Source organism: Physeter macrocephalus, chromosome 19, assembly GCF_002837175.3.
Source record: "Physeter macrocephalus isolate SW-GA chromosome 19, ASM283717v5, whole genome shotgun sequence".
NCBI lineage: Eukaryota > Metazoa > Chordata > Mammalia > Artiodactyla > Physeteridae > Physeter > Physeter macrocephalus.
Genome location: NC_041232.1, coordinates 71,087,395 through 71,106,583, shown reverse-complemented (window position 1 = coordinate 71,106,583; position 19,189 = coordinate 71,087,395). Strand labels below are relative to the sequence as shown.

The following is a 19,189-nucleotide window of genomic DNA, read 5'->3' as shown; positions in this document are numbered from 1 at the left end:
ACGGCCTCCGTAATAGTGCTTCTTTTAACTTAAAATAAAAACACACCCTGTAGTCCGAGAGACAAATACAGAAATACATTCATTCGTTCATTGAAGTTAGAAAGTTAAAACATCTTCATATTTCAAAGCAGGCAATGAATGGGAGACAGGACTACCCTTCGCTCTGTCCCTGACCCCTACCTCCACCCCCAGCTTGTGGCTGGAGCTCAATGTATTTGATGACGACACTAATTCCACAAGCATTCCACCATCTGGGGATGTGGAACGCAATCCAGGATCCGGTTTCCGGAAGGGCCCTACTGTGCCCACAACAGGAGGTGGGGGGTGGCGAGGAACTGGAAGATTCAGCGGGAAATTTGGGGAGACTGAGGCCGGGGGGATCGGGACTGCAGCGCCACCCGGATGTTGGGGGGGCCAAGGAGTCCCCGGTGGTGCCCCCGGGAGCCCCCAGCTCACGGGGAGGGAGCGAGGGGAGCGGGGAGGGAGCGAGGGGAGCGGGGCGGAGCCACACCCGGAAGTTGCTTAGGCCCGGACCAAAGATGGCGGCTGCGGCGCCGCTCGCCCACGCTCCGTAACCTCCTGTAACCAATGGAGCCGCGACGCTCGGGTGACTTACTGCGACTTCTGCACGACATTATCTGATGCAACCTCCGAGTTGAGGAAGCCGCCGCTGCACTTTGCGGGTGATAAGGCGGCGGCGTGTTGGAGGCGATGTCCTTGGAGGTGACCAGGGCGACCGCGGGGATGGTGCTAGGTGAGTGAGGCTCCGGGACCCCGGGGTGTGTAAGTGGCGCGGCGTGGCGCTCCTGCTTGGGGCAGCAGCCTTGTTCCGGCCGAATACAGCTCTTACTTACCCTGGTGCCCGGCGCGGACTGGGCGCCCCGCCGCTGTTTACGTGAATGGGGGTGGGCGGGAGGAGGGGCCAGGACCCACCGTGGGTCCGCGCTCGCGCAGCAGGCCCGGCTCCACTCGAGCCCTGGGTGCCCCGCCTGGGGTAGCGGCAGCTCCCGGCCCGGCCCCACTGCGAGAAATCCCGTGATTCAGCTGAGACGTAGGCAGAGAGAGGCATGGCCAGACCTCAGGGCAGCCCCCAAATACGTGACTCTTCCAAGTGACCGGCAGGAAAGGATTTCAGAATGCGAATTCTTTTTCACATATCCTCACTTATATTGAGACTTCCTGGGAGACCATCTGGTGCAGTAGGAAAAGGAAGAGATTTAGGAGACCTGGGTTGATGTCTCTGCTCGCTTACTCCTTGTGAGGCCTTTTTCAGTTTGTTTAACCTCAGTCAGAGCTTTGGTTTCCTTTAAAGACCAGAGAAAACTGGTATTTGATTTCTGTGCTCTAGCACCAGCATATCCGCTTAATATATTTCATCCTCAGTACTTCAAGATGGGTATTGTTTTCCTCATTTTATAGGCTCAGAAACAAGCCCAGAAAGGTTAAGTGAATTCTTCAGGGTCACTCTGGCTTTTAAGGTACAACATCCAAGCTTCCAGTTTGGTCTGGCCAACTGACAAGCCATTGGTTTGTTGTTGGGGATTCGAGTAGATAGAAGCAGTACCGCAAATGAAAATGATCAAAGTTCCTTTTGAAAAGCTAAATTTAACTAATCCTTTTTTATGGGATGGATGTCCTTGATAGGCGGGTGGGATAGTTATGATATAATTTCTTTCGGACCTTGATAATTTTTACCAATCAGATGCTTGTTTTGTTTACAAAGATAAAGAATGGATAAAGTAGCTGCAGTATGAGGTGACTGATAATTATTGGCCAAGTGAGTAACTTATTCTCTTTTTGTGAAACAGCAGAGCTGTATGTCTCAGACCGAGAGGGAAGTGATGCTACTGGTGATGGAACCAAGGAGAAACCTTTTAAAACAGGCCTTAAGGTAGAGCTTCTTTCTCATTAGGAAACGACTTTGCATTTATTAATGACACATGTCAGTTATTATGTGACTTGTCAGGAGTTTTATTTAAAGCACTAGGTTTGAAGAGAACTTTACGAAAAGGGCAAGTAAGGGGCGTATACAGATATGTAGCTTTAAGGATATTAGATGATCTTCGTCTAAACTTTTTTGAACTTTTTTTTTTTTTTTTTTTTTGGCCGTGCCTCAAGGCTTGTGGGATCTTTAGTTCTCCGACCAGGGATTGAACCTGGGCCCTTGTCAGCAAAAGGGCCAAGTCCTAACCACTGGGCCGTCAGGGAATTCTTCTTGAACATTTTTAATAGGTATCTTCTTTTCTTCCTTACCATACGGCATCACATCTTGGAATTTTTCTCTCCAATGAGTCAGTTGGCCAGTTTTTTAATTCTTGTAGAAATAAAAATCATCTTCCCTTAGTCATGCTGAGTTTATGCTCACATTTCTTCCAAACTGACTCCTAAGAGTTCTCTTGGTGAATTTACCATTCGAATCCAGATGTGATCTTGAGCCTTGAGACTCAAAGACCTGATTTATATCAGTACCAAGAACAGAGCAGGCACTCAGGAACTCATGAGTCTGGAGCCTAAAGCCAGGATGCTAATTTAACAACATACTATTATTTCTCAGGGTGTAGAATCCTCCAATGAGTTTAGCATATTCTCTTTAAGCAGACTTACACGGAAAGCCAGATACAGTTCAGATGGGTTCTTCGAGAGCTTCGACTCAGGATTGAGTAGGTACCTGATGGCATCGGGTTACGGTGTGGGCCGAAGACATCCCTCTGAAAGTAGCCGTGGGCTTGCCTGTAGACTGGAATGGCTACAGCTGCTACATAAGGAAGTTGATTAAAGCCCTCTCCCAGGACAGCACCAGGAAGAGCACTGCCCTGACACTTCTTTTCTGTGTATCTGAGTCTGGCCAATCCCCCTTCTTGTGAGCTTTGTTACAGTATTCATTTAGGTTATTATCAAGTGTTCCTGTCCTGGGACCATTCTCTCCTCTTTTAGCTCATACTCTGGTTATGTTTTGATGTGTCAACCATGGGTCTTAATTTTTTAACTCTTAGAGGGAAATCTTTCTCATTTTGGATTGTTGGGGTGATTCCTGTGGCTCCCCAGAACTGACAGTAGTGTTTAGATGAATGTTTGCAAAATGTCGCTGTTAGCAGAAGTGTGCCGTTCTGATTTGGAGAATCACAGTTTGACTCCTTCAATATCAGTGATTAACAAAGGAGGGATCGGATCCGTACGGACTGTCGGGTAGTAAATGAATTCTTAGTGATTTACAAATATCCTTACAAAGTTTAATTGTTAAAAGGAGGAGCTGAGCTCTCCTGGATGTTTCCGGAAGAGCCAGGTTGCCTCCTCCTCTGCAGCAATAATTGAGTTGAGACTAGTGTTAAATCAAGATGAAAAGTATTTTTCAGGTTTGGAAACTAGATCTTAAGAAAAGGTCCGTTTTCATAAGCTTCAGATCTTACACTAGAGACAGTAATTCATTGCATTTCTTGGTTGATGATAACTTAGGAGAAAATTTGAAGGAATATTTGAAGCAGTTAATAAAACAGTTATCTTTTACATACTTTCAACTATCTATTTTTTTAAAAAAGGAATACAAACTATAAAATATTAAATGATAATATTGATGTCTGATATGTCCCAGTATTGGTGAAAAGAGGTACATACATTCTACACACAGGAATTTTTCCAATTAAATGAAACTTAGCCTTCTGTGTACCTAACCATTATGCTGTTGAGAGAGTTTCAGAAATGACTTCCCTGGTTTCTTCGTGAGGATTAACCGTCTGTATGTGCCCTGCAGTTGGCCTTTGCTGTCAGCTGTCTCTTCTGTTGTTGTCAGCGTACCTCCTGTCGGTCCCTATGGCCACTTAAAATCTGTTGCTTCTAGTCCACTAGTATGGGAAACTATATACTATGTAGCCGAACTTGCTAGAATTGTTTGGGAAAGGACGTTCTACCTTAAGCAAAATGTTCTTTGAATGTTCCGCCATTTCTTCTGTCAACATTGACCTTTGGCTGGTGGGGTCTTTATGCTTTCTTCTGGGCTCTCGATTATGTTCTAGGTGATCAAAATTACCTCAGAATTCAGGTGTTATTTTGATTTTAAACATTGTACAATGTTAAAGAAATGTTCTTTTTCTTTCTCCCTCCCTCCCCAAGGCTTTGATGACAGTTGGAAAAGAACCCTTTCCTACCATTTACGTAGATTCACAAAAAGAAAACGAGGTAGGATGAACCCAAAGCTTTACAGAATTAGATTTTGTGAAGAAACTTTCATTAGAATACAGCGGTCTTGAAAACATTAAATATCTGTTTATCCCTCCAGAGGTGGGATGTTATTTCTAAATCACAGATGAAGAACATTAGAAAACTGTGGCACAGGGAACAGATGAAGAGTGAATCCCGGGAAAAGAAAGAGGTGAGCAGTAGATTTGCTCTGTGAACATTTTTCAAGTTGGGCCACCAGAAGCCATGTTAACAAATTGCCTGGTTATTAAAACTAGGCAGAAGACAATTTACGAAGAGAGAAGAACCTGGAAGAAGCAAAGAAGATTACCATTAAAAACGACCCAAGTCTTCCAGAGCCAAATTGCGTAAGTGTGATGTGTATCGTTTCAAATATTGTGGACTCATGGGGTCAAACTGTTATTTCTGTGTCTGAGGGGGATGCCACGTGCTTTGTTCCTTTGCACCCTTTGTCTCTTCTTTTCTTTCAAAACGGAGAGAGCGCAGTAATGTTTGAGAGTTATGAGGCTGGTCCTTGCGGGGCTCATTTTTTGATAAAATTTAGGAACTGCATGTTGAACGAATTCTCTCCCGACTAAAAGCCAGCAGCCCTGGAATCCAGGCCTGGTGGGCTGTGTGGTCTCAGACAAGTGATTTTACCCTCGCTGGGTGTCAGTTTCCTCACAGTAAAAGATAGAGGTTGAAATCCAAGATTTTCATGATTTCTTAAATAAAGAAAAAGTTTTTGTAATTTTTTTTTTTTTTTTTTGAAATTTGATTATGTCTGTAGTCTTTCTAGACCAGAATGCTGGACTGTGAATGGACATGGTTAGAATTCAAATGGTTCTTACTGCTGCTGAATTGTCATTTTTTTCTTGCTTCCTTAGCGAGGAAGCTGTTTTCTTGTCCACACCCGCCAACCCCTTCCTCCCCTCCTCTCTCTCCTCCGTCCCTCAGAGGAAAAGCCGGCCTGGTTAGTTTCCACCACCCAGCGTGGTGGGAGGGGTGGTGAGGTCAGGGAGAGGGCTCTGCGTGGAGGAGGCTTGTTGCTATTGTGAATTCATTGATTTTATAGAACAATGTCTGAAGTTCTGGTTGTTTCACTGACAGTTTTGCACTAAGAGAAAGAAGACTTGGATTTTTTTTTTTTTTTAACCCCTCCAGTGTGGTGAAATTTTTTGGCTCTGACCTGTAAGTAGAGTGACTGTCAGCAGTTTTACACCACTTGTGAATCTTTAACACTTTTCTGCCATCTGTCTCATACTCATGACAAAGTTGGTATGTGAAAAAGGACATGCTGGGTCAAATGTTTTTTTTATTTTAACTTGACAGGTGAAGATTCGTGAATTAGAAGGATACAGAGGCCAAAGAGTAAAGGTATTTGGCTGGGTCCACAGGCTGCGTAGGCAAGGTAACTGGCATAGCTGTCCTTTTCTCTCTTTAATTTTCAATATCCCTGCTCTTAGATGATGAAGAACATTAAAAAAAAACATTTACTTGGGGGTATTTTTGTTTGAGAACGCTAGCTTTTTAAAGGAAGTACTAATTTGTATCCTAAATTGGTCCTTATTTAATACGACTATTGAAAGTTTAAAAATTATTTAAATGGTACTTAACTGTAAGCAGTCACAGTGACCAGGAGGTATCCAGGAAATATTTGTCTAATTGAATTGAGTTCTTTAAGGAAAGCAGCGGGTATATTACCGGAAGTGCAGAGCCAAATCTGAAACTTAACTGATGGCAGTGATGTTGATTTTTATAATTAGTATATTTGTACTTGGTCGTGGTGTTTTGCTTTCTCTTTCTGCTTTTATTATTTTATTACATGTCTTTTATTGTAAGTGGTTGTCAAATCCTCCGTAAAAAGAAAGGGGGCATAAAAAACCAAGAGTGCTTCTGTGCGGCAGTATATATCACCCCCCGCTGAATGCGCTTTGCTAGGTATTGCAGGGGACTCAAAGGTGAATAAGACTTAATCCCTCGACTCACATGCTTACTGTCTTGCTTTCCCATGATTGTGTGGGTCAGGAGGCTCACACAGGGTTTAAAAGTATGAAGGGTTTGAAAAATGAAGAAGGCAAAATACTTTCCAGACACTGAGTAGTGATATTACTGGTGAACCCTTCAGAGGAATGGGGCCATGTGGGAGGTTTGAACTTTCAACATTTAACCGTGGCGGTTCCTTTACATAAGATTAAATTATGAGAAAGTGCTTTCAAGCGCCTCTCGAACAATCTAGCTAAACTTCTCTTTCTCGTTTTTAGGAAAGAATTTAATGTTTCTGGTGTTGCGGGATGGTACGGGTTATCTCCAGTGTGTCTTGTCAGATGATTTGGTAAATATTTTCATATTTACGATGAAAAGTCAGTTTTTTTCAATAGGTTACTTTATTGTTAGTTTTGGGACTCTTAGAGTCTGTACTTATTTTGTGTTATTGTGGAAAATTTCCAACATCTCAGAAATGGAACAGTAGGAAGAAACCTCACATGCTCTCCACTCAGCTTCAGTAACATCTTAGTTGAGCTGCTGTAACTAAGTACCATAAACTGGGTGGCTTGTGAACAACAGAAGTTTATTCCTCATGGTTCTAGTGGTTGGAAGTCCGTATCAGGGTGCCGGCATGGTCAGGTTCTGGTGAGGGCCCTTTTCTGGGTTGCAGACTACCCACTTCCTGTTGTGTGCTCATCCTCACATAGCAGAGAGCAGAGAAGGGTTTCAGCATAAGAATTTGCAGCGGATACACGTTAAGTCCATAACGAGTAATGATTAATATTTGGCCAGTTCTGGTTTACTGCTCCCCCCTTTTACCTCCCAGACTTCATATTTCCTATAAACATACTTGCATATGCATCACCAAGAAGAAATATTTTTAATATAACCACGCTACCATTATCACCCCCCCAAATTAGCACAACTCCTAAATATCCAGTCAGATTCTCCCAATTGATTCATGATGTCTTTTTTACAGTTGGTTGGTTTGAATGAGGAGCCAAACAAGATCTACATGTTGCATTTAGTTGATATGTCTCTGAAATCGCTCTTAATCTATAACAGATCCCCCTTTTCATTCTCTTTTCTCCACCCCACTCCCCCTTGCCGTTTATTGGAAAAAGTCTGGTCATTGGTCCTGTGGGACTTCTCACATTCTGGATTTGGTTGCTTGCATCATAAGGTGTCATTTAACATGTTCCTCTATCCTTTGTATTTCTTATAAGCTGGAGGTTAGGTCTGGTCAGATTCAGGTTCTGCTGCTGCTTCTTGATATAACTACTTCATGGACAAAGCTGTATTCTTCCAATGACATCACATCATGAAGCACATAACTCTAGGTTGTCTTTATGATTAGTGGGTTCAGATGTTGATGGCCTGATCCCTCCTTTATAAAGTTTTCCATCACTTTTCTCCTAATGATTTTAACAAGTATTGATTATCATAGTCTTAAGTGAACTCTGTGTATTATTTTAATAGTCTGAATTTTAAAGAAAAAGAGAAACGAACTTTCCAGATATTTTTGAGAGATATGGGCTAGTGTTATTTATGCATGTGTACGTATGTAAAGTATGTATTTACATATATGTATGTGTATCTGTATATAGATAAATGTTTGATGGCTGTCTTATTTTACTAGTTTTGGACGAGATAACTTGTTTGTAAATAATTCCTTTTGCTTTCTATGTGGTAGACTATTTTAATGTAAATGTGAGTAACTGAATTTGAACTTGATCTTCTTATAGTGTCAGTGTTACAATGGAGTAGTCTTGTCCACTGAGAGTAGTGTCGCAGTGTATGGAATGCTAAATCTTACCCCAAAGGGCAAGCAGGTGAGTGCGTTGAGTTCCTCACTGAGAGAAGAGTTGTGTACTTGTTTGTTTTCCAGTGTCTTTATTTGTATTGATACTTTTGGTATTTGGCATATAAATATACAAATGTGATGCACTTGCTAAATTTAGAATGCCTTTTCCTTTTCTGGTGAGATACGTATACTGTACAGCTTGTGTGCTCTTGTAACGATCTCAGGGATTTTCAACCTAAGGAATTCCTGAATAAACTTCATGGGTGAGAACAATTTGCTGTGTGTATGTGAATAATTTTTCAGCTAAGTGGAAATGAAAATTTAGTCTACCGAAAGTTTTTCAGGAAAGAACAGTGATCTAAATCTGAAACTTTGGGGACTTCCCTGGTGGTCCAGTGGTCAGGACTCCTCGCTCCCAATGCAGGAGGCCCGGGTTCGATCCCTGGTTAGGGAACTAGATCCCGCACGCTGCAACGAAGACCCGGTGCAGCCGAATAAATATTTAATAAATAAAATAAAATAAATCTGAAACTTTAAAGATAGAATTTGAAAGCCTCTTTTTAAAAAACTTAAAGCTAGGTTTGATAGAGAGTTGTTTGTTCCCCAGCCAACAGGCATGTAACCTATACCAGTTAGAGTTACTTGTTGGTAATTATTGGTCAAGTAACAATTGAGGTTATGTTTGTTTGTTGGGAAAGAAAACAAACAAACGTGACATATCAACCACCAGAGGGAGCCCATAGTGTCCTCCTGATAGACTAGAAATACTGATAAAAGAGAGTCTCCCAGAGTCTATGTAAAGAACCTATGTTAAGAGTGAATATCTGGTTCAAGTTTACTGAATTTTCCTTGAAAGTAACGTGATTGCATAATGGAATGGTTTTTGTGATATTACTTGCTGTCCAGTGTTTGGTACCAAGATAGCTATATATTTCATACCGTGTGGCTTCTAAAATGTAATGCTTTCAATGGAATTATTAGGGAGAATTTGAATTTTTACTATATATATATATGTTCCAAAGAGAAACACCTTTTAGTGAGACCTTTGTATTTAAGGAGTTTTTCAATGTGGGTATTATGTTACTTTTAAATTATTGGGCAAAGGCTAGAAAGATATACCAAAATGTTGACCATAGTTAGCGGTCACTCCAAGTCGTGGGATTATAGTTTATTTTATTTTCTGGTTTGTGCTTTTCTATCTTTTAAAATTCGTGTATGTGTATTTAGTCTGAAAGAAATATTAAATAAATATAAAATTCAATTATTGGGTCTTCGTTTTTAGAAGGGTAGGCTAATAATGATAAGGTTCTTAGAAATATGAGCTTACTAAAAGTTTTTATATAAATTAGAATCTTTCACACTGTAAATTTTCTGTTTCCTTCTCCCTCCCTACCCCTTTTTAAAAAATGTAGGCTCCAGGGGGCCATGAGCTGAATTGTGACTTCTGGGAACTGATTGGGTTGGCCCCCGCTGGAGGCGCTGATAACTTAATCAACGAGGAGTCTGACGTTGACGTCCAGCTCAACAACAGACACATGATGATCCGGGGAGAAAACATGTCCAAAATCCTAAAAGCACGTTCTGTGGTCACCAGGTGCTTTAGAGATCACTTCTTCGATAGGGGGTACTACGAAGTGAGTATGCGTTCATCATCCTTTGCAAACAGTGCCTTTTGGCATTTTTGAACTTGAACAGTGGTGCTTACAGAAGGCCTTTATTTACTCCTTTCCACCTGAATAGATCAGTCCTCCAACGTTAGTGCAAACACAAGTGGAAGGCGGTGCCACACTCTTCAAGCTGGACTATTTTGGGGAAGAGGCGTATCTGACTCAGTCCTCTCAGCTATACCTGGAGACCTGCATTCCAGCTCTGGGAGATGTTTTTTGTATCGCACAGTCATACAGGGCAGAACAATCCAGAACACGAAGGCACCTGGCTGAGTACAGAATTGTCATTTTTTTATTTAAAAAAAATTTTTTTTTTTTTAAAGAAAATATGTTTAGAGAAGCAATCTTGATGTAGGTAAATGATGGCTGTGTAAAAACCTCTGATGTATTAAGAGGCTATATGAAGGGCAGTTGAATAAATTAATGGAAACTGTCTCAGAAGTTTTGCCTCTTAGGCCACAACTCACTAAGATCTGTTCATGCACTTTGTCTTGACCCTTTATGTGTTGAGGAATAAACAAGAAATGACTATTAAGGGGGAAAGGAAGGCGGGGCGGCTAAAACTCCTTTGGAGAGTTGGGAGTTGATTAGCAGGGTGGGAGTTTTCCCTTTCTGGACGGTTTCCCCAGCATTAAAACCCTTGCTTAAGAGAAACTTTGTGAAAAGAAGAGAGGCTGTGAGCTACTGTCTTGTTCCTCAGATACACTCACGTGGAAGCAGAGTGCCCTTTCCTGACCTTTGAGGAGCTCCTGAACCGATTGGAGGACTTGGTCTGTGACGTGGTCGATAGAGTCTTGAAATCACCCGCAGCAAGCGTGGTGCGTGACCTCAACCCGGTAGGTCTGCCATTGTATGGCAACACAAAATTAGGATCCTGCTTCGGAAGGCAGTGAAGTCTTTTTTTTAGATTTTTATGGTTTTTAGGTTTTTTCAGTATTTTTTTTTTTAGGTTTTTATAGATTTAATAGCTTTGTGAGCTTTGAAATAAATGATTAATATATATATATATAGGTATAATTGATATATAACATTATATCAGTTTTAGGTGTACAGCATAATAATTTTATATATCTAAAACAATACAGAGTTATTAACTCTAGTAACCATGCTGTGCATTACATCTTGTTAATGGAACTTACCTATTTTATAACTGGAAGTTTATACTTTTTGACTCCCTTCACTCATTTCCAGACTAATTTTTTTTTTTCTTTTTGGCCGCGTCACGTGGCTTGCGTGTCTTTAGTTCCCCGACCAGGATGGAACCCAGGCCCTCAGCAGTGAAAGTGTGGAGTCTTAACCACTAGACAGCCAGGGAATTCCCCACATTGTTTTTAAGTCTGAAATAATATTTTATAATAATGATAAATAGTGTTTCTTAAAATGGAAATGTTAGTGTGAATGGTTTCTTTATATACACTGTATTTTTCCTTTCGACTGTAGAACTTCAAGCCCCCCAAACGGCCTTTCAAACGGATGAACTATTCAGATGCTCTTGTGTGGCTAAAAGAACACAATATAAAGAAAGAAGATGGAACTTTCTATGAATTTGGAGAGGTATGTATTCCTTTCTAGTCGTTGTTTCAAAGGTAGCCTTGTGCTTAAGTGGATTGCTACTTCTGGTTAATTAACGAGTGATGCAGAAGGCATCTGCTGTTGTCAAATAAATGATAACCACGGACCCTTCTTCTCGGGGTTGTCTGAGGATCCGTGGCTTAGTAGATGTAGAGTAGACCTTAGAGCAGTGCCTTTTCTGTAGAGTTCAGTAAATATTAGCAAGTTTGTAGCCTTCACATCCCGTCCTTTATCCCTTTCCTCTTCCATGATCACTCTGTGGTCTTGACTTACACGCTCTAGCTGTAATTCTCTAGACTGGCAGGATGCTTAAGAAAGTTATAAACTTTGAAATCACATGCACAGTGTTGGTATGTGTCTATATTTGTTTTGGTTTTCTGGAGAAACCGTCTAGCTCTTTCAAAAAGGATTCCTCCCCACAAAACAGTGAATTATAACTCCTTCATATGGAGGCAATTCAAAGAAGAAAATCGCCACTGATTAAAATGCAGAAACCAAGAGAGGAGGCTTTGTTGAGGAAGGTGGCCCGGTGCCCCAGATACACTCAGCATGTCTGTCTTGCCCAGGACTACCCTCCCAGCATGTTTTGGGGGTATAGATTGTTAACATTTTTCTAAGCCCTCTTCCCTGTGCATTTAACCACTCTTTACATAGTATTTGCAAATCTGTTTTACAGATGAAATGTGAGTAATAGCTGCTAACTAGAGTTTTCTTTTGTTTTTAGAAAGAATTTACAGAGGACAGACAGTGTACTAGGTCTATGTAAATTACTTTTATTGTATCATGAATTCAGTTGATGATGTATAATAACCAAATTCTGTGCTGAAAACCTGAGAACTGTTATCGCCCAGCACTCAGCAAAGTAGTGTGATTGAGTGGAAAGAACAAGCTTTGGAGTAAGAAGCCCCCCAGGTGGGCTTTGCTCCCACCTCTGTCCTTATTGGTGGTTAACTTAAGGCCAGCGACCCCGCTCTCTGGTTCCCTATCTCTGCCTTGGAGGTAACGTCCACCTTGCAAAGTTATGAGAACTTAATGAGCTAAATGCTCAGCAGGGCCGAGGCGCAGGAAGTCCTCCATGTGTGTCAGCATTTCCTCTTTGTGTCAGTATCATCCCATACACATGAGGGCGCTAGAGTAGAGAAGAGGTCTTCAAACTTTTCGGAATGTGCAGTACGACCCCTTTTCCCCCAGTTCAGTTGTATGCAGGACTCTAGTATGTAAAGCAGTTACAGGCGGAGAGACCAGAGCTCTCCCACTCACCTCCCGTTTCCTCTCTGGACTTTAGGCGACGCAGGGCTCCAGGGACGAGAGCTTGAAAACAGCTGTGCCAGGTGATGGCTAAGCTCCCTCTCAGTTTCTGACATTAAACAAATCAATGAGTCTTGTCCAGTTCTCTCAATCTGTTTTTACCGGGACAAGAGTTTTCAGTTTTAACTTGAATTTACGTGTGGTTTACTGAAGGGTGTTTGAGAGGGAAGCAGGTTAACTTGATTCATCATCATCTCCCTGTCTTGGCCAACTACTCCAGGTGTGGGTACACTTCTAAGCTTGACGCTGGTTATTTGTCTTATGACTGTGTCTTACTGCCACCGAAGGCATGCAGATTTATTGTAACAGGGAAGAAGCAGAGAGAACAGGAGAGTTTAAAGATTGGTGTCATTAATAACATACTCTGTGTGTAGATCACTGATGTTGCGGAGCATTCACTGATGATCTTATGCCTTGTGGGACTGAGTGGACTGCGTTTGCTTCAGACCTAGATAAAACTGGCCACTGGGAAAAAAAATAACTGAGCAGTATCTGGGAGGTTGTTTGTTTTTTGTGTGTGTTTTCGTTCCTCAAGCAATATGGCACAGATACACTGTAGGAGGAGGCAGATCTATTTACAGTTCATTTTGCAGAAATTGTCCCTAACACCCACCTGGTTATGGATTATGGGTGGGTGCGTATTCTGGACTCTGTTGCATGAATACGGTGAAGGGCTGCTACTGGGTCAAAGAGCTGCTTCTGTCTCGTTGCCTTTCGAGTTGTAAATGTTAATGAAGCCTTATTTAACCTCAGGATATCCCAGAAGCTCCTGAGAGACTGATGACGGACACCATTAATGAGCCCATCTTGCTGTGTCGATTTCCTGTGGAGATCAAGTCCTTCTATATGCAGCGATGTCCCGAGGATTCCCGCCTTACCGAATCTGTCAGTTTGGGATTCAGATAGTATTAGAGATTTTGCTTTTTAAAGGGGTGGGCACTGCCACTGGAATAAGATACAGCTCACAGCAAATATTTCATTATAAATCTACAATACTTAAAGAAGTGTTTTTTGTCCTCTGATTGGGTTTAACCTATCTTGTTAAATTATAGAATTTGAATAATATATCTGAATTTTGCATGATCGTTGTGCTCCTTTAGTTATAGGAGCTTAATTGTGATTTTCATTTAAACTCTAGAGCAAAGCCGTGACCGAGAGCCTAGTAGTAACCGCATTTTATTTACTCATTTTGAAAGGTCGACGTGTTGATGCCCAATGTCGGTGAGATTGTGGGAGGCTCGATGCGTATCTGGGATAATGAAGAGATACTGGCAGGTTATAAAAGAGAAGGAATTGACCCCACTCCCTATTACTGGTACACAGATCAGGTAAAAAGAATTTTGTTAATCACTTTAAATTTTCTTCACTGTAATAGTTCTGTATAAATTGAGATTTTTAAAAGAGAAGTACTCAGGGTGATACTTTGACATTTGAATGAGCTATATTCAGTTTCATGGTTATAATAATGTGGCATGTGAATACTGCTAGTTTTGTCTTTGGCCAATAATATATTAACTTAATTTGAAAACCTATTAACTCCTGGCCTTGCTTGTGGCTACTGAATTTTTTAAAATGTCATTAGATCCTACCAATATCTAGTCTTTCATTTTCTTCTGATAAACGGAGACATTAACTTAATTTAAAAGTTTGAAATCTCTTCTTTCCAGGGTGGCAAATCCTTGGTTTATTTTTCATACCGAATTATTTTTTCACATGTGGTCCATGAGGAGTATAGATTAAGGGTTGAATTCTTTTTGTTGTTTTGTTTGTTGTTGTTTTCAATTAATTTTTATTGGAGTATAGTTGCTTTACAATGTTGTGTTAGTTTCTGCTGTACAGCAAAGTGAATCAGCTATAAGGGGTTGAATTCTTAACCACAATAAGCTGACTCATTTTACAGTAGAAAATTTTAACTATTTCAGACAAAATTTATTTTTTGAATTTTCTTTTTTGGACATGATATGCAGCTTGCGGGATCTTAGTTCCCCGACCAGGGATTGAACCTGGGGCCATGGCAGTGAATGTGCAGAGTCCTAACCACTGGACCGCCAGGGAGACTCTGGACAAAATTTTAAACTGAGCATTTATTCCTCTCTATCGCTCTCCCTCCCTCCCTCCCTCCCTCTCTCTCTCTCTCTCTCTCTCTCTCTCTAAACAGAGAAAATATGGCACATGTCCACATGGAGGCTATGGCCTGGGCTTGGAACGATTCTTAACCTGGATTCTGGATAGATACCACATCCGAGATGTATGCTTGTACCCTCGATTTGTCCAGCGCTGCAAGCCATAACCGATTCCTCCTGGAGATTTAAGGAAAGAACACGGTTCATGGAAGGAACAGGCTGCCTCTTTAAAAAAAAAAAAAAAAAAAAAACAGCCAAAATCTTCCCTTTTTTATTCCACTGGGGTATATCCATTTCTGTTTTCTCTTTTTGTTTTTTATTCCTGCTACCATGAAAAGCAATCCAAATCATTTGAATATCAAGTGACATTGATGGTGTCATTTTAAGAAAAAAAACGCGTTACAAAGTTTGGGGGAAAATATGTGGCATGTAACTCTGCAGTAATGAATATATTCCAGCATTTTATCCAATTTTAGGTTATAATCTTTGTGTCATATGTACCACATATATGATTAGTTTTAACTTATAGTCTGAGACATTCCACTAACTTAATCTTTCTGTCTTTTTAAGTGTAACTGGAATTCTTTAATTTACATCGTTTTATTCTATCAGTGAGTTAAAAGAAACACCGTGGGGAAAAATTGACAATACGCTGTAAAAATCTGCTAGTATTAGAACAGAGTATAAATCAGCAGTAGATACAGGAATGAAATGAATAGTCTTTTGCCTCAGTTGTTAATCTTTTCTAAATCTGATAGCTGCTTATATAATTCTAAAGCATACGAATTGATTTGGAAGAATTTGTAAAAGTGGAATGGCCCTAAACAGTTTGAAGTAAGAGCAACTTTTTGTTTTTGTTTTTTGGCACTTCAGTGAACAGCATTCTTCCTAGCATTAGTTCAAACTAAAGAGGCAGGGTGATCTTCACTCTTCCCTGGTAGCTCCTAAGTAAGAATAAATAAGTTCCCGGGCTTCCCTGATGGCACAGTCGTTGAGTATCCGCCTGCCAATGCAGGGGACACGGGTTCGACCCCTGGTCCAGGAAGATCCCACATGCCGCAGAGCAACTAAGCCCATGTGCCACAACTACTGAGCCTGCACTCTGGAGCCCTTCAGCCACAACTACTGAAGCCCTTGCGCCTAGAGCCCATGCTCTGCAACAAGAAAAGCCACCGCAATGAGAAGCCCGCGCCCCGCAACCAGAGAAAGCCCACACGCAACAACGAAGACCCAATGCAGCCAAAAATAAATAAATAAATAAATTTATTTTTTAAAAGTAAATAAATAAGTTCCAAAAGTATTTGCAGCGGGAATCTTCATGACAGCCCTGCATGGCTGTTGGAGTCACCCCACGCTGCGTCTTTAGGTCTAATCTGTGCTAACTTATTAACTTGCAGGCTTATTGAATGGCTTCATTTCAGATTTGGTTAATTTTCCCCCAAAATGCATGTCATGTATCCTCAATAAGCTGTATTCCCAGCAATCAATAAATGGATACACGTAAAAACTCTTTGCTGACTTAATTTTTTTTAAGCTGATTGTCTCTGTTTCACATTAATTAGTTCATGCCTTTTGCATTTTTAAAATCTTTATTTTTCATGATTTGTATATGTGAAACTCGATATTCCTGAATTTGGTAGGTATTAGTAAAAGTACATGGTAATGAAAAGGAATGGTTTTAAAAAATTAGCTGTGGGTCCTAGTTACATCATTTTAATAATCCTTTTTGTATTAATTTTGGACACATTAGATTATATCTTATTTTGCAGTTAAGTAAAATGACAGATGGAAATGGGGCATTTGTAGTATATTTGGCCTCTATCTTTAAATGAAAAATACTTGTAAGAATGGGAATGGGCTCTAACTGGATTCAACTAGGCAGTTCATTTGATCAGAATTTAGGTGACGAGGTTAGGCTCAATTAGGTTAGATTTTAATTGTATAAATGGGCTAAAAGTTTTAAATACTGAGAACCGTGGGATTAGCTGGGGATAACGGAGTCAAGATTGTGGTGACGTCAAACCAAGAACCCGAGCAGCGCGCCTCGTGCACGCGGACTTGCATTCCCTTCACTCTGGCTGTCCCTGTAATGTAAGCGTCACAAGCCCATCCCACATCCCTGCCAAGTGTCCGCCTCACAACACCCGGTTCTGAGTTCCTGCTCTCGCGGGACTCATCTCACCGCCCTCTCCTGCCTGAAACCTCTTCCTGATACGTGATTCTCACGCCAGCAGCCCCCTTTGCCTTTGGTACTTGTGTAGCTGACCTGCTTTGGAGACAGCTGGGAGGCTAATACTGTAGCAATTCAAATGACTTAAATACTGACTTTGTCAAGGTCTTACAGCCGTTTGCACCCACCCAGCTCCCCACACATGGCTGCCTCTAGCATTTCCTAAAAATTTCTTGTTTAGTGTATAGGGCAGTAAGATTCTGTCATAAGCAACCTTCCTACGCATTGGGGTCGCTTGGGACTATAAAATTACTGGTGCCTGGGCCTCATCCCAGACCAATAGAATCCGAATTTCAGGGCTGAGCCCAGGATGCTTTTTAAAAGCCCGCCCAGCTGAGGCTGTGGCAGACTTAGTGTGACTGTCACTGAGTAGCTACCTCCTTCTTCTAAAGACAGCCTTAAGCCTCTCGTCATCATGACTGTAGGTCCTCATTCATCTCACATTAATCTCTTTTGAAATTGTTCCCAATCTCAACGTTGAAATGGGAACATTGGGGCAAGGTTGAGACTGTCCAATATTGCCAGTGGCCACAAAAACACTATACCTGTGCACTCGTTAGCTTTCAAGTCACACTGGGAAATTCTCAAAATGATGGTAGCTGCCAATAATGGAGTACTGGTTTGTATCGGCCATGTACTGTCACGTGCTTTAATCCCCACAATAACCTCTGTGATAATTATATAAATTATAAATTTATACACTATATAAATTATAATTATAGCCCTATAATCCCTATATATGGATAATAGCCCTATTACCCCTGAGGTAATGGTTGAGAAAAGTTAAAAAACAAGCCTGAAGGTGCACCGCTAAAAGTGACAGAATGAAGTTTGAAACGCCAAAGGTTGAATTCCTTTAAACTTAGAATCCTATTATTTCATTCAGTCCTTCTAAGGAAAAAAGATACTGTGATGTACAAATACTGTCATTCATAGTATTTGCTAATTGCTGGTCAATGAAATGATTCAGTTTCTTATGCTGAAAAGTTTCCTTCTACCCGTAGATTACTGCTAACGTGATGGTAAGATGAAGAATATTATCTTTGGAAAAACATCGGTGTACTCTGCAGTTCAGAGATGCTGGTTTCTGGCGTCAACATTTAATACAGTGTAGCACCCTGGCTCACAGAAATGGTGGTGCTCAAAATTTTAACTTACTCTTTAAGCATTTACTTCCATGTCATGAAGAAAAACATGCTTCTATGACTTGATCGATTTTTCGGTTTATACACTCTACTGCTCTTCTGCAGAAGGTTGCGCTTCTTCCTTTCCCGTCCCACCGTTCATGTGCATGCTTCTCTTCTCCCCCTCTTTCCAGCTTAGTTAAATCATTACTTTAGTTGACCATGTTGTATACCACGATTGCTTTTCCTTTTCTGGCCAACTTTTCATTTTGCCCATAACAGTCAGTCATCTTATTTTTTTCTTTATCGTTAATTCAATTTCCAAAGACGCTCAGACACATCAGGTGCTCATCAGTTTTAGCTTCCCATAGAAGCTTCTCCGAGAGCTGGTCTGCTGTAGTGTGAACCAGCCACACTCCAGTCTTCAAACATAGTTGTCGTCCTGGGCTCTTCTTTCCCTGCCATCCCAGGTATCCCCTTCACCTTTCTCCTCCACGGACAGCCTGTTTCCTGTATCCCATGTTTCCCTGTTTCTTGGTTTACTTCCTCTTTTTGGTGGAGCACGTCCTCCAGTAATTTCCTGAGAAAGGGTGCATGGAACGTCAATTCACTGAGTACTTGCCTATCTAAAAAATGTTTTTAATCTATCTTCACATTTAAACCATAGTCTCTATATAAAATTGTGGGTTAAAAAGCATTTTTCCCTCAGAATTTTGAAACCCTGGCTTCCAGTGTTACCATTCTAGCTTCCAATGTTGCTATGGAGAATTCCCAAGCATTCTCATACATGGTCCTTTACATATGACCTGTCTATTCTAGAAGCTTGTCCCCATGTTCTGAAATATGATGATATTCCTTGGGACTGTTCATCCATTCTGCTGGGCAGTTGGTAGGCTCTTTAAATTCAGAAAGTCAGGGCCTTCAGTTGTGAAAACTTTCTTAAACTGTTTTTTTTTAAAGTGTCCCCTCTTTTGTTTGTTTTTCTTTCTTTCTACAACTGCTATTATTCAGATAGTATTTCTCCTTTTATCTCTTTTTTTTTTTGCTTGCTTGCTATTTTCTGAGAGCTTTCCTCACCTTTTCCCCAATCCTTCTATTGAATTTTTTATCTCTTTTAGCATAGTAAAAAATTTTTTTTTCTTATATTTTATTTATTTTTTTTTACAAACCCTTGTGTCGAGGGCTGACTTTCCATCGGC

The 19,189-nt window shown here is 40.9% G+C and overlaps 1 protein-coding gene across 2 annotated transcripts; it reads left to right on the top strand.

Moving 5' to 3' along the window:
• The first annotated feature begins 585 nt into the window (after positions 1-585).
• Positions 586-16,154, top strand: NARS1 (asparaginyl-tRNA synthetase 1). Of its 2 annotated transcripts, none has more exons than XM_024132310.3 (15): positions 586-754; positions 1,812-1,891; positions 4,108-4,173; positions 4,274-4,366; positions 4,452-4,541; positions 5,506-5,584; positions 6,438-6,508; positions 7,908-7,994; positions 9,379-9,600; positions 9,707-9,906; positions 10,334-10,469; positions 11,074-11,187; positions 13,267-13,398; positions 13,710-13,841; positions 14,672-16,154. In XM_024132310.3, the coding sequence occupies exons 1-15, from the start codon at positions 712-714 to the stop codon at positions 14,801-14,803; spliced, it is 1,677 nt and encodes a 558-aa protein (XP_023988078.1). In that variant the 5' UTR covers positions 586-711; the 3' UTR covers positions 14,804-16,154. The 2 variants fall into 2 exon arrangements, with proteins under 2 accessions (XP_023988078.1, XP_007101514.2); XM_007101452.4 differs by having other exon boundaries at positions 587-754; positions 1,809-1,891.
• The last annotated feature ends 3,035 nt before the right edge of the window (positions 16,155-19,189 follow it).